Source organism: Onychostoma macrolepis, chromosome 03, assembly GCF_012432095.1.
Source record: "Onychostoma macrolepis isolate SWU-2019 chromosome 03, ASM1243209v1, whole genome shotgun sequence".
NCBI classification, from domain to species: Eukaryota; Metazoa; Chordata; class Actinopteri; order Cypriniformes; family Cyprinidae; genus Onychostoma; species Onychostoma macrolepis.
This window is the reverse complement of record NC_081157.1, coordinates 27,030,859-27,048,427: the sequence shown is the minus strand read 5'-3', so window position 1 is coordinate 27,048,427 and position 17,569 is coordinate 27,030,859. Positions and strand designations below refer to the sequence as shown.

At 35.4% G+C, this 17,569-nt stretch overlaps 2 protein-coding genes across 2 annotated transcripts; one reads left to right on the top strand and one right to left on the bottom strand.

Moving 5' to 3' along the window:
- Positions 1–10,982: 10,982 nt before the first annotated feature.
- Positions 10,983–11,864, bottom strand: hbaa2 (hemoglobin, alpha adult 2). The gene is made up of 3 exons (XM_058770601.1): positions 11,709–11,864; positions 11,413–11,620; positions 10,983–11,209 (listed from the first exon to the last, which is right to left on the bottom strand). The coding sequence occupies exons 1-3, from the start codon at positions 11,801–11,803 to the stop codon at positions 11,081–11,083; spliced, it is 432 nt and encodes a 143-aa protein (XP_058626584.1). The 5' UTR covers positions 11,804–11,864; the 3' UTR covers positions 10,983–11,080.
- A 1,037-nt stretch (positions 11,865–12,901) lies between these two features.
- On the top strand, positions 12,902–13,717 carry hbba2 (hemoglobin, beta adult 2). Its single transcript, XM_058770599.1, has 3 exons — positions 12,902–13,059; positions 13,162–13,384; positions 13,499–13,717. Exons 1-3 carry the CDS (start codon positions 12,968–12,970, stop codon positions 13,625–13,627), a joined length of 444 nt encoding a protein of 147 aa, XP_058626582.1. The 5' UTR covers positions 12,902–12,967; the 3' UTR covers positions 13,628–13,717.
- Positions 13,718–17,569: the final 3,852 nt, after the last annotated feature.

Here is a 17,569-nt window from a genome sequence, read left to right as displayed (position 1 = left end):
AAGTTCCGTGTTGAGCTCTAACTTGTTTAATTTCGTTTGTTTGTTTGTTTGTTTTTGCTGCTGCTGCTTTTTTTTTCCAACTTATTTAGTTTTGACACCTCCTGCAAACTTTAGACTCCATTAATTACGGAATGATACTAAGATATAAAAATAATCAAATGTTAAGATGACATTTAAATGAACTGTGCAACAATATTCACTGGCGCTTGTCTTGCAGCTTCACTAGCTACAGTATGGAGCAGGAGCTAAATATTAATAGCTCTATTATATTTCCTGAGCTGCCCGAGGTCATTAATGCTGTTACTGTAAATCCTGACAGTGCTACTGCAATAATGCAAATTCACTTGTACGTCTATGCTTTATTGTACTTTGGTCTTGCCTCTCCCCTCTCGCTTTGACACACCCTTGCATAGACTTGCTTACAATGCAACCAAGCGGTGAATTGGTCTTAGTTTTCATATCTAGTTTGTTTTTAATTTGTTTATAGTAAAATCAATTATGTTTTCGTTTTTGTAGTGTTACATTATATTACATAGTGTTACAACATAATTTATTTGGGTAAAACCATAAAAGGGACTGATATAAAATATAGAAACATATAAATGAATAAACATAATAAAAAAATAATTATAAAAATACTCAAATGATATAATGATAAATGCAAAAAATAATCAAATAATAAATCATGTGAATGACTAATGATAATAAAATAATTGTGTGAATAAATGATTATAAATGAATTAAACATGAAAACAAAAACAACACACAATTTGCACGTGAGGATCTAAGGATCCTTCACTGGATACGGGTAAGGTTAGGGACAGGTTAAGTGGTATGGGTAAGTTTAAGAGTGGGTTAAGGGATGGGTCAACAGTGTAACTATAAATGTAATAACAGAAATTAATTACAAGTGTAATTACATGCAGGTATTTGTTTTAAATATAAGTACAATGTAAAAACATGTATGTACACATGTTTTTACATAGCCATAGCATCTTGAAGAACCCTTTTATGCTATAATGAATCTTTGTATTAGAGTTTATGGTTCTTTATTCTCACCTTTTTGTTTTTCAAATCTGTAACTGTCAAGCACAGACTGTAACTGATTCTATGAAACTCAGTCATCCAACTGCGCAGACTGTCAACATACTCTCAACAGGTGAATGATTTCATTCTTAAATTTAAAGACAAATTTAACTTTTGTAACTGGTTTCTAAACAAATATGTTTTTTTCTCTTTTTGACATTTTTAGTGACATATAAGTGTGAGCAACTCTGTTAAGCTGAGGAAACTTCTCTCCTCTACTCAACAGAGATATTGAATTTATAATCCAAATTGTTTGTATTTTTTTAATTATCACTTGGGTTTATGCATAAACATACCCAGAACAAAATTAAAGCTATAATGCCATGACACTTTTTCATTTTAAGGAAAGGAGGTGTCCAATACTCGGAATATGTGCTCTGCATAACAAGTGAAGAGTTCAGTTGCAAAAGCCTCTAAGTAGCCTACCTCTGACGTTTTTCTATTAAATTAGCATTTCTTTCTGGCTACAAGGTTTCTATGTAAGTACTGGTAGGGTAGAGTGGGGGGAAACGCCCCCCTTCTGTTTTTCCCAAAATAACCACAAGATAAAGTCAAGATCAATTTTTTTTTTATTATAACCATGGACTATGTTGACAAGTGATGTGGAAGTTGTCACCATGAAGCTTACAGTTACACTGGTGATGTACCGGAGAGAAAACAGATTTCACAGTAAATTATCTAATTTTCAGCAGTAAGAAAAAATGTGTTTTAAAGCTTACTGTTTTGTAGAACATCAAAGTTATATATGATATGAGAACATTGGGGCCTGTAGATAGGGAGTACATGTTATTTAATAAAAATATAATTATTTTCAGAATGACAGAATTTTTTTCTCAAACATAGTCAGTGGGGTAAAACGCCCCCAGGGGGCAATAGGCAATTACTGTAGTTATTCTGTTCTGAACATCAAATTCTTTGTTTTTCCATCAAATGTATTCTAACTAGTTGGTTGAATAAAAATATTTGCACTTTATATTTAAAAATTACCTCAAGTTAGCATCAGGTAGCTAGTTAGCTAGCCAGTTAACATCAGCTAACATTTTTGTTTCAAATAGACTATTATAATTTTTGTAATTCATAATTATTGATTATATTCTTTTTTAATTTTAAGCTAAAACTGCCTGTACTCTGATTTTGCTGTAAATGTTTAAAGAAAATTGCTTCGTCAGACTGGGGGGCATTTTACCCCACCCATGGGGGCGTTTTGCCCCTTGGCACATATTTAATTTTGTTAAAAATCTAATAACATGAAAACGCTGGACATTTTTCATACTTGGTTTATAATTTATGTCATTATAATAACCAAGATGGCTTTTAGAGGCTTTTGCATTGGAACTATTCAAGTGCACACACACAGCAGTGAGTAGTGAAGTATGAAGCAGCCCGGGTAGCAGTTGGGGATTTGGTGCCTTGTTCAAGGGTCTCACCTCAGTCGTGGTATTGAAGGTGGAAGAGAGCACTGTACATTCACTCCCCCCACCTACAACCCCTGCAGATACCGAGACTCAAACCTGCAACCTTTGGTTTACAAGTCTGACTTTCTAGCCATTAGGCCTAATGGTCTAACAACTTCCCCTGTTATTGAACATTTCTTTAATAGTGAAGCCTAGATTATTTCCAGTTTTGAAGCTCCGTTAAATAGCATAGTGCAGCAGTTAATTCTCATATATTTTCTATTTTTAATCATTCGTATATTTTATAACTGAAAATGAATTAGACTATGTCAAAAATGACAGAGTAAAGAATACCTGTAATAACTAGATTGAAAAGTTTGAAAGACAATTTTATGCTGGCTTGTCTTAAAGTCTTGTTTAAGAAACATAAATAGTTTGGTCAGTTAGATGTTCTAGATGTTTGCTAAATTGTTGCTAGTTGGTTGCTAGGATATTCTGGGTGGTTGCTAGGCTCTTGCTATGCAGTTGCTGGGGTGTTTCTAGACTAGTTCTTAGTGATTACAGACATTCCCACCTCTGGTAACAACAGAAAATCAAATATTGTTTTGAAAACTGATCCAATTTCAATGCTTTGATATTTCTTTCTTTCTTTCTAATGTTAGGAAATTCAAAAGTGTTACTCTTAAACTTGCACTAAAACATGATTTATACCATCTAAGTAGCCTATGTAATATTAATAGAACCGCATGTCTTCTTTAATGATACAAGCTCACAAACATTTATAACCTCTTGAAGTTTTTCATATTGTGTATTGACTTGGTGTCATGATGGATAAGCAGTAAGCCTATAGATGAGTACTTAATGGTAAGGCAATATTTGTGAACACAACTGTGCATGTCAGACAATAAATCCCCAAAAACTATGCATGGGGGCTTGCTTTGGTGTTTTTTTTTTTTATTTCTTATTTTTTTACTTCTTAGTGTTTACAAACGAGTTGTTTCTTAAAGTGGCGTAATGAAAATATAGCCTACAATTCACTCAAAACGGCAAATCGTTGAACTACGTTGGCAACGAGGGAACTTGCGGTTTTGGGAACCCCATTTGTCAATTTTCATCATAATTTCCTTCAATGTAATTCTCACTTTGGGTTCCAAAAATGTTTCAGAGTAAATGAATCACTCCAAGGCACTAGAAATTACAGTTAGAAATTAAAACACACACATATATATATATATATATATATATATATATATAATTATATACATATAATTATATATATATATATATATTTATTTATTTATTTATTTTTATTTTACATTCAACAACATCGTGAATGACTATTCAATTAGCGTTTTCTTCAGAGAACTGATTTAAAATAATATTTTGATGGCTATGACTGTTTTGCATTTATTAGCCTAAATATTATAAATCTCCAAATTGTGGACATTTGCCTAATTAAACATTATATGTTAAATTAATTGCAAATCATGTTTAATGATGTTTTACAGGATGGCGGATAATTGTAATGATAGCCTATATTGAGTAACAATAACAGCTGTCAATCAAATTTATATCTAAATAATTACATGGTTTTCTCATTAGCTAATATTGAATCAGAGTTACACCACACAACAATATAGGCCTATCTTCACTCCCGTTTACATGCAATTTCCATTATTCCTCATTATTCGTATTACTTTTTTTACCGCCATTGTTCACATACGCCACTGCACAGCACAAATGATGGACTCAGAATAGGCCTAGGTGTGTTACATGGCTTGAACTCTGTTTACTCGGTTCCCCAGAAATGCCGATGCTTTCTTACCCGCCGTCGTTTCTAATTTGCGTATTAGTGATGTCCGGTTCGCGAACTAATAGTTCTATTTAACCTGGTTCTTCTTGAACTGGTTGAACTAGTTCACCAAATCGGACTGAATCGTTTGAAACGTTTCGCGTCTACAGTAAAAACTAATCCACAAATTACTTAATAATCGCATTGTTTTAATTAGGCTATAACCTATAACTCTTCATAAGCCTATCATTGGCCTACAGACCTGGAATACAGTTTCTGCATGCATCACATCTTGCTGTTTAAGGACCATACTTTTCCGTACCTCCGAGAAGCCATAATAAAATGAAAATTCCTGAGAAAAGATTCCTGGTTTAAAGTCCAATGAACAATGGAAACTGCCTTTTTGTCCCTATACTGATTTGTTTCATATCGACCGGACAAAACACATTTTGAGACTTTGAAAGAGACATTTCGATTTTTATAGATTTTATTTATTGCATCTTATCGTTTAGCTTTATCATTTGAAGTGCCTCTGTTTGCTTGACTTATTTACATTGAATGATTAGCTTATCTGTATTCATCAGCGATGGCTGCAGGGGAAATTAACTGCAAGAGTCACAAGGATGTTATGGGACAGAATCTGGAAAAATAACCCAAAAAGTAAATGAACAGTTAATACTCTATGAATTAATTAATAATTAATAATTATTAATAATTCACATTCTATTTCACATTTTTGATATCTAACTTTTTAATAGGCTAATAAAGTGCTCCATACCATGATTTAGGTGTGTAAACACCTTAAAAGTAGGCCTACTCAAATGGATTGAAACGCTGCACAAACAGCATATTAGCAAGTATTTTACAGGGTCTAAGTGAACCTTGGCATGTACATCACTCAAGGAGCTAAATCCACCAATAAGATCATGCATTTTGCCCACAGCATCAGTGATGGCTGCCCTCACATTTTTTCCATGTTTCTTCACTTGGGCAGAGCCGAGAGAATCAGACCACTGAGGAAAATATATTTTATTCTGAGTGTAGCATGTATTCTGCAGGAAAGAGAAGAGTCTGTTCATTGCACATAGATTTGGCAGTTTTGTAGGTGTTTTTGAAGTAAAAAAAAAATAAAAATAGCAGCGCTTCAACGGACTAAAACACACAGTTGTGTCAAACTGCGCGGTTTTGGCGAATTACCTCGTAAACGTAGTCTTAAGTGAGTTATAAAGTCTTAAATGACCGTAGAGAGTTGGGAGAAAATCAGATATGTGTCAGATCTGATTTTAAAGTGAAACCTGCTGAAGTCTGTCATTGATGTAAATCAAAGAACAAAAGAAAAGAGAAATCATTGGACTGTTCTAGTCGCTGATTACTTTTGTAGCTTGAATAAAGATTAAGCACACTCTGGCTGATTCTGGCCGAATTGCGGACGTCGGCTCAGTCTCGGCATCGGTGTTAAGATAAATGGGCCAGAGCCGCGCCGACGCTACAAAACACTTCTGGGGTGCGTTTCCCAAAAGCATCGTTAGCTGAGTCATTCCACGAAACCGGTACGATTTGAGTCCCTCTGACCTTTTTAAGTGTATTTTATCTATTGGGTCACCAAAATCTATTTTTTAAAATATTTTTGTATTAATTGAAATATCTCCTTTAATAAGGTTTGAAAACATGACATACATTTTATCTATATATTAGAAATAATCTTGACACCACCTATTTTGTCATGTCCCTCATGGCCTTCTATGAAGGCATACTTGGGATATGAATAATAAAATTAGAAAAAAGTCCATACATTTTGCTATTCTCATAAATATCTATCTGTGCTTTTTTGCTGGTAATGTTTTTTTTCTAAGTAAATTCATGATTATTCAATAAAATCACATTATTTAGTTCCGTACCTCAGTAACCCCTCAACCCTGTTACACAAATCATTCTCCCCCCATAAAAGTAATGAACTGATCCTTATGTGACGGAGCCATCATATAACTCTTCTGAACAACATTGTGAGAAGACATAGGCAAGTTACCACCTTCTTTTATAAATATAACATTATTAATATTGTGATTGTCAAGCTTAACGACTCAACCCCGTTACATCAAATAAAGATAGAAAACAATTACTTATGAAAACGATCTTTGCTATTTTAACAATATACATGATTTCTTAATATCATGCATACCATGTGCTCTCCTGTTATTCACTACATTTAGGGCAGGAGCCGTTTTGAGCAAAAAAAAAAAAAACAACCCCGTCACACTCAACCCCGTTACTTATTTGATCATAACGGGGTTGTGAGATTGTGATGGGGTTGTGTTTTTAACACTTTGGTTCTGAAGTTTTTGGGTAAAAAATCGTGTAAGTCCAAATCGTACCGGTTTCGTGGAATGACTCAGCTATGGTCGTCCACTGAACTCTATTGGTAACAACTGAACTTGCGACCATAGTTGTTTTTGGGAAACGCAATAGAAACCATCACAGAAATCCCAATGGTTTCCATTAAAATACCATTATGAACTATTCGCTTTCCAGTAAAACCATTACAAAATTCCTTTTTGTAGTGTGTTTTGGGCATTTTTCCAATAGGATTTAACATCCCACCAATGGAATCCATCACATACCAGCAGACACCATTATAGTTTCCATTACAACTAATACAATTCCCATTATAACCATTAAATCCATCAAATTTTCTATTGTGTTTTGGGCAGGGTTCTATTGTTTTTGTTTTGTTTTGTTTTTTTCTGCAGGGTTAAACCCAATTTATACTTCTGCCGTCGACGTGCAGTACATATGCGGACCGCTAGTCCGCAGTGTCCACGGGCATGTTGCTTGTGTGAACCCGAAGTACCACGGCACAAGCCGAAGAATATAACCGTGACTGCGGCAAATAAATATCAAATCATTATTTAAATCTACAAAAAGGAGACAACAATGGAACAGGAGAAGATGGCATTCTTTCAATCTCCACAAGGACGTGTGCCACGGCAGATCAACATTGTTTGTCTCGGACAACTAGTGAAGTATAATGCTATGTAGTATAATAAATGATAAGACACTTGTTCTTTGTTTTGTTTTATTTTAAATAACAAGGTATAACATTAAACTATATTACAGCGCTCATAAAAGCACACAAAACTCCTACCTGGGGCCTGTACCATGAAGCTGGATTAGCTGGCTAGCCAGGTAAGTTTCAGTTTAGCTTGCGCCAACTCTGGGTTTTAGGTACCATGAAAGTAGCTTGGCTTTTAGCTGCCTTCATTGCCATAGTAACTTACACTCCACAGCTAACCTGCTCCGGGGCAGGTTATGTTCTGAGTTAGAGATCTCAAACTGAAATTGGACCAATCAGATGTGAGCTAACTGACACATGTCTGACACAAAAAAAGTCACTCTCCCAGTTTATCTTGCTCCAAATTAAAGGTCACTAGTACAAAAAAAAAAGTTGGTCTGGCCTTAATGATAATTACATTATTTTATATTATTTATTTAATTATATGATTTATATTATTATTAATCCATTACACACAAGCTATTTTAGTTTAACAGTTATTATAAATAATTTATTTTAAATGAATGTTAATAGATACAGATTGTATATAATATAAATAAGTTGTAGAATCAATAGATAATGCTTTAAAATGACTGTGACCTTACATGTTCGAGTCTCTATCGCTGTATATTTCCAACAATATAAACTAACTTAAGTTTCACTTGTGACTGCACTGATAAAGCAAGATAATTTATTTTATTTGTCCTCTTTCATGAACAAGTACTTTTTCATTGTAAATGCATTTAAATGAATCATATTTTTCAATCTTTTAACCTTTAGCAAAATCTTTAACTTTTAACCAAGGCTTGTGATTGGCTGTTAGCCACTGATGTCACACATTCATGTGCACATGCTCCACAAACTCAGGATCAAAGCCTGAGTTAACAAAGAAAGTTGATGATCAGCATCATGGTACCAACAAAGCCGGATCGGAGAGGTTTGGTTTTGTCAACTCGAAACTAATCCTGTAACTCTAAATTTGTTCATCTACCATCATGGTACAGGCCCCTGGTCTCGTGGCATTTACAAAACTCAAGTGCATATGGAGGGAGGGGTTCTAGCAGACCAATCACAGACCAATACGTAAGAAAAAGCCGTAAAATGTAATTGCATCATCTTTTGTTCTTCAATGGAGGCCTAATCTGTCTGCTGCACTAGAGCGTTTAAATTTTTAGAGTGAATGAAAACTTTTGAAGCGTATATGCCGTATGATGTGATTAAAATCATACTTATTTTACTGTGGTAGGGTTTATTATGAGCAAACAAATTAAAAAGTTTAATCTGAACACTTTATATATGTAATCTGACATCTTTCAAGCTAATGCTGCTGAAATGGATGTCAAGGGGACTGAAGAGGTGGCTCCAGCTGATCAAAAGGGTGGACTTCGGGAGACAGACACACTCTGTGAGTTTAAAAGTCCCATCTCTTTAACCACATGACACACTATCACATTTCTATAATTCAAGTCCCTTAAAGGATTTTTAGGCTGCACCAATTAGGGTAAGCAGCAACACTTGGCAACGCTTCCCATAATATCTAACGTATTTTTAATTTGTAAGAAGAATGACATCAATGCTTATATTAGTCGCTTATATACTGTCTCACCCTTATCCCTAGGTTACAGTACTGATCCAGCTGGTATCCAGACCAGACGGTGGACCTGCACCCAGGAACAACCACAACACATCCCTGACTGTCAGCGGAGACCATGTCAACTAGATCACAGATCCCTGTTAAGACCTCATTGATGGCCCCAGCACAGATCCTCAGCAAGGACTAACCAGACAAGCCCTCTGCATAGACCCTTTTTACCAGCTTCACCTACTGGCATGATATTTCTTCAAGTTGAAGAAGTTGGATGAAATATTCTTAATGATATCAATCCACAATCTGACTTGTGATGCAGCCTGGAATAATCATACCACATTCATTGGTTTGGCCAGACGAGAACTGGTTTCCTGACTGAGCCTGGTCTTGTTTGGGTTTGGGTTCCTTGTCACTGTTGCCTTTTGTCTTGCTTAGTTGAAGACACCTAATATTCAGCAATATTATTGAATTGACTGCACTGACACCGTTTGATAAGAATTGAACTGAATTATGACACATAATGTTTTTTTTATATATAAAATATACAGTAAATATAATTTATTGTTACTTTGTGGTTTAAAAAGTGTGTTAATGTTTATACTGTAGTGCATTTGTTCATTGTTAATATATATTTATATTAAAGTATTTGGTAATTTTATAATTAAATCATTTTTAATCTTTTTTAAGAGCCTATTAAATGTGAAAAATAATGGCTTTAAATTATACTGTAATGTTGAATGGCTATAATTAATAGGTAAAATTGAGGGACAATGCATTTAATAGAGACACAAGTAGCAGGACAAATAAAAAACATTGTAAAAATGTTTAGTCATTGTAGTAGTAATAACTGCCTGTTTTTGCAAAGAGAGTTTCATGGCCGGTAAAAAAAAAAATTTGGCCGTAAACTTTATCACGCCACTGGCCATTGGCAGGTGTAGCAAAAAGTTAGTTTTATAGGCCCTGTATATATATATATATATATATATATAAGGTTTCGGGAAACTCAACTGTTCGGTATAAATACTCTGTAGAAAAAAAAAACTGGAGTAGGATTTTTTCAAAGCTTTTTTTGAAACAATTTTCACAGAAAAGGCTAGTTAATTTGCAAAAAATTGACAAGTAAAAGCCTTAACATAATTATTAGTAGCTTTAAATAAAAACATTTAAGTTAACTTAAATTTACTTGGGAATTCCCAGTAAATTTTATTGACTCTGTTTGTAAATTTTACTTAAGTAATGCTTATCACTGTAAAAAAAAAAAAAAATTGTGCTGTTAAATAACAGTAATTTAGTTATTAATGCATTGAGATGTCGGTCACTACTGAAGACAAGTGATGTTTATTAAGAACGGACAAAAATATGAAAAAACAAAAATATATGAATTCAACAAAATGGAAATATATAAATATATTTTTCAAATAGAAATATGTAAAAATTTATATTAATTTGCCTAATTTTGATATAGGCTACATATTGCATGTACAAATAAACAATCTATTGTCAGCCTAATTGTAAAGCGTTACCAATGAAAATCATAATCGCTGTCAAAAACATTTTATGCATTTTTTTCACTTTGCATTGAGAAGATTTGCATTTAAAGATGTACTTTAAAGAATTTAAAGATGTACTTTTTTACTTTCACTCAAGTATGCTTTTGACCAGATAGGCTACAAGCTATTTGTAACTGAGTAAAATAGTATAATAGGATAATTTTTGAGTAGCCTTTTACAATGCAATTTCTACTAGATGTCACTATATTTTCAGAGTGTTTTACTAGTTTTCAACACTGCTGGTATCAGGAATGTTGGTAATCACTTTTTTTTTCCCCCATCAAAAATTAAAGAGCTACTTTTTATTTTCAAGGTTAGGCTGCAGGCTATGAGTAAATAAGAGGAACTTATTAGAATGGAGCATCCATAATGAAATTCGTAAAACAGAAAGATTCCTGCTTTGAACTCTAATGAATGCTGAGAGTTTAAAAATAGCTGTGTTCTCCCTCTGTGACTGGCATGGTTAAGGACAATCCTTAACTGATTTGGTTCATAACGACCGGAAAAACACATAGAAGAGACATTTTGATTGTTATAGATTTTATTAATTGCATCTGATCTTTTAGCTTTATCATTTGAAGTGCCGTTTGAAGATGCACGATAAGCCCCGGAATGATTAGCTTATCTGTATTTATCAGCGAGGGCTGCAGACAGAGCCGCAAGGAACTTGTCCACGGCCACGTGCACCTCTGCGGTGAAGTCAGCGGGGAAATTAATCGCAAGAGTCACGAGGATGTTATGGGACAGAATCTGGAAAATAACCCAAAAAGTAGTAAATGAACAGTTAATAGCCTACACTATGCATTAATAATTCACATTCTATTTCACATTTAACACACAGAGTGCTCTATACTTCTATCATTTAGGTGTGTCAGATTAATTTAACACTTTAAATGTAAGTATAAGGATTGAAACACTGCACAAAAAGCAAATTACCAAGTAGCCCATCTCACCTTAAAGTTTCCAGGGTCTACACGGAGCTTGGTGGCATGGAGATCGCTCAAGGAGCTCAGTCCACCAATAAGATCATCCATTTTGCCCACAGCAGCAGTGATGGCTCCCATCACAGTTTCGCCGTGTTTCTTCACTTGGGCAGAGCCGAGAGAATGATCAGGCCAATGAGCAAAATATATTTTAGTCTGAGGGTAGACAGTAAGCATTCTGCGGGAAGGAGAAGAATCCGTTTATTGCACATAGTTCTGTAGGTGTTTTTGAAGTCAAAAAATGTATTTAAATGTAGAGCTCTTACCTTCCCAGAGCTTCTTCGCCTATGGCATCGGCTTTGCTGGCGATTTTACCCCAGAAGGCCTTGACCACAGCTTTATCCTTAGCTGTCAAACTCATTTTCCGATCCTTGTTATTACAAGAGCAGAGTTTTAAGTGTAGAATAAGGGGGTCTTTTTATAACGTGCAATTCTGCCACACCCAACATCGCATCAGCTCCACCTCTCAGACTTCAGCCAACATTTGGGCTTTGGGTGATGTGTCAATTAATTTCAGCATTATTTTATCAAAAATATTGAGTGGTTATATTTATTTTATTTTTCATATTTAGGCCTATTCAATTTATTTGTTTTAAATGTATAAATGTGTAATAGCATTAAAGTTTTTTTTTTTTTTTTTTTACAGAGTATAGGAAAGCGTAAATAATCTATTGGTTGTTGTTGTGTCGGCTGTTTTTTTTGTTTTGTTTTTTTGTCTGAAAAATAATACTGTCCTTGTTTGTTTGTTTGTTTCGTTTTAATTATACCTCTAAGATACAATTTATATTCAGTTGACTGTCCTTACATGTATGAGATGCTTTGGGGTCATTTGGGAACACCACATGGCACCTAAAGGGTGGGGCAAACCAAAAAGAACAGGACATCAACGGTTATCAAAGTTTAGCAAATTAAGAACATTTTAAAACGGGAGGAGCGGGTCTGAAAGTCCAGATAAAGCAAAAAGAGCTGGCACTCGTTCAAATTAAAATCTTTATTTAGCTATTCGATTTGTTCGTTTTGGATAATTTGACATTAAATTCATATACCACACTTGAACTTTTCACCTATAGGCCTACTGTTGCCACTGATTAATTTGTCCAGATATTACTTCGAATGGCCTACTTTGACTATTTGCCATTCATTTTGTTAATATTCTTTCATCAGCCTAGTGTTTTTGAGTGTAAAGTACTGGGATATTACAGGGTTTGAACTAATTATTATTATTTTTATTTTAGACAAAGCCTTGATTAGAAGCACAATAGACCCAAATACACGCATTCGTGATTTTGTTGATAGAAAACTTATTTTGTGATGTTTGAAAAATAATTTCCCATTTCTGACAAAGTTACTTTGCAGTCTCTAATCAAAATGTAACATGAATTAGGATCGGATCCAATTATCACACATAGCCAATCAGTCTCAGAGCCTGATGTGGGGCGGAGAGTGCGAGTATAAATAAAAACTCCGCGCTCATCTATCTATGTTCAGCATTCATTCTTGTTGAAAAAGTAAAGAGATAATCACAATGGTGGAGTGGTCAGATTCCGAGCGCAATACTATTGCGAGTGTCTGGGGCAAAATCAACGTCGGTGAAATCGGACCCCAGGCTCTGGCAAGGTAATTTGATAGTGTGTCAGTGATGATATACATAATAAGAGGTTGTTAATTCAGTGATGCATAGACTTTGGATTTATGTATTTCCATTGTTTCACATGACAGGGTGCTGATTGTATATCCCTGGACTCAGAGGTATTTTGGTTCCTTTGGAGACCTATCCAGTGCGGCTGCAGTCCTGGGCAACCCCAAGGTGGCAAACCATGGCAAAACTGTGCTAAATGCGTTGGAAAAAGCCGTGAAGAACATGGATAACATCAAAGGCACTTACTCTCAGCTCAGCCTGTTGCACTGCGAGAAACTCAACGTTGATCCAGACAACTTCAGGGTAAAGTCTACTTTTTTATTTTCCAAGTTTGAGCTTATTAATAAGGATAACGCAGCACCTCCGTTATACAGACTGTTGTTACCTAACAAATGCATGGTTTCTTGATTCACACAGCTGTTGGCCGATTGTCTTACCGTCGTCGTTGCGACTGCATTTGGATCCGCGTTCAGCCCCGGTGTTCAGGCCACCTGGCAGAAATTCATGTCCGTAGTTGTGGCCGCTCTCTCCAGCCGTTACTTCTGAAGTCCTACACGAGATCCCTGCCTCAATTTAATCATGATCCATTGCATTAAAGATTTGAAAAAATATATAAATAAAGCATTCAGTCAAGGAGTGGATTTTGAGTCTTTTCATTTATCAAGTGAATGAGCTAGACTTTAGCATGTGGCCAGGGGCGTAAATTTCATCTGAGAGTAGGGGGGGACAATAAACGTAAAATTTCTCAAGAGCAATTTTTGAAGGGGACACAAATAATAAGGCCAAAATTGTACTTGTAAGGATAGATGTGTACACAGCATGGAGACCATATTTAAATATGAGTTCATGGTTCACCACGCGGTCATATTATAAATATTATTTTGCGTCATCCATAGTATTTTAGGTTTAGTCTGAAACCTATGTCTCTTTAGCATTAATTCAACCGCATTAAACCCACTGATCTGCCACTTAACATCATATTGAACGAAACCCAACATGTAGGTCTACAATATTAGCCTAATATCAGTTCACACACAGGCTTATCGCCGTGTTAGTTGTAGTGGGTGACAAGCTACTTATTAAGCTTGTTAACCTTATAATCGCTCATAAAAAATACATAGGATATCATAATTTTTTTTTGTCATGACTAATTTATTAATGATCCAGCATCATCTGTGTTAAAGAGAAAGAATCATTTCACCCGATGTTTAAAGAGAATAAAACAGCCTTGACAGCCTACTTACACATAACTAACTTGCTCTCTCTCACCGGACTCGTGTGTGTATCGGTAAAGAAGGAAAGCAGGCAGTGGACCAAACCACTGTCAGGAAAGGGAGGGGGGAATCAAAACATTTCTGAACTTAAAACGTTTTCTTTTGCATTTATTTTGTTTTACTATTCCACAGTTATTTTAAGTATATGTCCATTATATTATTTTCAATACACAGAGTTGCTTGTAATGATATTTTTAGGGGGGATATTTTATGCCTATGCATGTGGCAAAAATGATGTAAGTCATTTCGCATTGGTTAATGAGCATATCTGTTGCCATCATGTTCAGCATTAGCAGTGGTTATGGAGTAATATTTTATTACACTCAAAATTAGCCTACTATTAAAAATGATCTTATTAGACCGGTTTCATATGCAGACCTACAGAGGGGAACCTATAGTCTCTGACAGGCAGATGGTTCTGACATGGGTACAGAATGGGATGCCTCTGCAGGTCCCGCTCCAGCTCTATGCAAGTTGGGCCATGTATGCAAATATACAGTGGTTTGAAACAGTTTTTGCCCCCTCCATGTTTTTTATTTATTTATTGCACATTTGTCACACTTGAATGATTCAGATCATCAAAAAAAAAAAAATTATATTACACAAAGATAACCCGAGTAAATAAAAAATGCAGTTTTGAAATAATTCTTTCATTTATTAAGGGAAAAAAGGTGTCCAAACCTGCTTGGCACAACATGAAAAAGTAATTGCCCACTAAATATAATAACTGGTTGTGCCACCCTTTGCAGCAACAACTGCAATCAAGCGTTTGCAATAACTGGTAATGAGTCTTTCACGTCGTTGTGGAGGAACTTTGGCCCACTCTTCTTTGCAGAATTGTTTTAATTCAGTCACATTGGAGGGTTTTCGAGCATGAATGGACTGTTTAAGGTCACACCACAGCATCTCAATCAGATTTAAGTCTAGACTTTGACTTGGCCACTCCAAAACCTTAGTTTTGTTTTTCTTCAGTCATTCAGAGGTGGTCTTGCTGGTGTGTTTTGGATCATTGTCCTGCTGCAGAACCCAAGTTTGCATGAGCTTGAGGTCACAAACTGACGACCGGACATTCTCCTTTAGGATTTTCTGATAGAGAGCAGAATTCATGGTTCCATCAATTATGGCAAGTCGTCCAGGTCCTGAAGCTGCAAAGCAGCCCCAGACCATCACACTACCACCACCATGTTTGACTGTTGGTATGATGTTGTTTTTATGAAATGCTGTGTTGGTTTTACGCCAGATGTAACGGGACACACACCTTCCAAAAAGTTCAACTTTTGACTCATCAGTCCACAGACTATTTGCGATAGAGGCTATTTACACTAAGTAGCAGTATTCTTTAGTGATATGCTATTTACACAGTGGAAATAGCTTTAGATTCTATTTATCTAGAACAAAAGCTCTCCCTACACCTACCCTAACCCTACCCGATACTTTATGTTCACCTTTTTGAATATTTCCTTCATTTTTATTTAAAAATAAATGCTTTTCTGATGTGATTTGAAATTTGAAAAGGGAGAAAAAAAAGTTCGCCAAAAGGCAGATTCGAACCCCGGTCGATCGTGTCAAAAGATGTGTAACACACGCTTTATGATCTGCGCCACTGAATCTGACAATTGCCTACCATCTTTTGCAAATTTGACTATCCCAATAATACCTTTGTGGGTGGAGTTAGTATAAATAGCCTCTGCCAACAACATGGCTATTTGCACTTAAATAGACACTCCGATTTTTTTTTTTTTTTTTATATTCCCGACAATTAAACCGTTGCTCACAGAAAAAAACAGGGGGTGCTGCAGCACCCTCAGCACCCCCACTTCCAGCGCCCCTGCCCAAAAGTCTTGGGGATAATCAAGATATTTTTTTGGCAAATGTGAGACGAGCCTTTGTGTTCTTTTTGGTCAGCAATGGCTTTTGCCTTGGAACTCTCTTATGGATGCCGTTTTTTGCCCAGTCTCTTTCTTATTGTTGAATCATGAACACTGACCTTAACTAAGGCAAGTGAGGCCTGCAGTTCTTTAGATGCTGTTCTGGGTTCTTTTATGACCTCCTGGATGAGTCGTCGTTGCGCTCTTGGAGTAATTTTGGTAGGCCGGTCACTCCTGGGAAGGTTCACCACTGTTCCAAGTTTTCTCCATTTGTGGATAATGCCTCTGTTCGCTGGAGTCCCAAAGCCTTAGAAATGGCTTTGTTAGAATGGACAGTAAGCCACTGCTAAATGTTGCTGCAATAGAGAGGTGTAGGCCGATCCGGAAGTCAGTTCCCTCAATAAAACTGTATGTTCCTATTGGATGTGTCCACTGGCTTTTGGATTGCTGCAGAAAATGCTCTTTTGACCAACACAAAATGTATGATTCCTACACAAATGAGCACAACTTTTATTAATTTTAAAGCCTAAATTAAATCGCCAGAAGTTATCCTAGGCTATAAACAAACTACACCACAGTCACATGACTTCAAGTCATAACCAGTTAAGATTCCGGATCTTTCAGTCTTTATTTAAAAATACATTTTCCTCTGAAAGTTTCAGCTAGAATAGTTTGCAAGATGATAAACTTTTAATTTCATTTAATGTCCCTGACTACCTCTGTAGTCACAGTTATCCATTTGTTAGCACCCAATTATTTTCAAGACAAGCAAAAGCATTAAACAATTTATGTATTTTATGTACTACAATAAAATGTGAAAATATCTTGCACTTATGTTGAACACAGACTATATTTCAAGCATTTAACCAAAAACCCAATAAAAATCCCAGTGATTTAGGACAAAGGAACTGGAAGTGCTTAAATGCTAACTTGTTTCCGTGTTTTGGCCCACAAAAATACAATATCCCTGCAGCACTCTGTTACAGTATTCATGCAGCCTCATTTTCATCCATCTCAAACTGAGCTCCATGGAGCAAGGTTAACTACTGGAATATTGCATCCAATCGACAGTCCTTTAATTGCAAGTTTCTTCAACTATAGTTGTGGTCCTGTGGGATTTTATAATAATAATAATAATAATTGTATCCATTTATTTATTACAAATGCATGTATCAGAGGAAAATCCTACTGTTTTTGTAAGTTTATTTAGCCTATTTATTTATTTTACACCTGAATTTAAGTAGCTAATTTTAGGCTATTTTATAGCTACCATTTCATGGTTCTTAAAATTCACACAATTACATTTTCTCACTTGTACAGGGTTGTTCAAATCTTAGGTGTATAAA

Coding starts and splice junctions, on each gene's coding strand:
- hbaa2 (XM_058770601.1), bottom strand. CDS start 11,803: ATGAGTTTGACAGCTAAGGATAAAGCTGTGGTCAAGGCCTTCTGGGGT. Junction 11,621..11,708: donor GGCGAAGAAGCTCTGGGAAG/GTAAGAGCTCTA, acceptor TCCTTCCCGCAG/AATGCTTACTGTCTACCCTC. Junction 11,210..11,412: donor TAGACCCTGGAAACTTTAAG/GTGAGATGGGCT, acceptor GTTATTTTCCAG/ATTCTGTCCCATAACATCCT.
- hbba2 (XM_058770599.1), top strand. CDS start 12,968: ATGGTGGAGTGGTCAGATTCCGAGCGCAATACTATTGCGAGTGTCTGG. Junction 13,060..13,161: donor GGACCCCAGGCTCTGGCAAG/GTAATTTGATAG, acceptor TTCACATGACAG/GGTGCTGATTGTATATCCCT. Junction 13,385..13,498: donor TTGATCCAGACAACTTCAGG/GTAAAGTCTACT, acceptor TGATTCACACAG/CTGTTGGCCGATTGTCTTAC.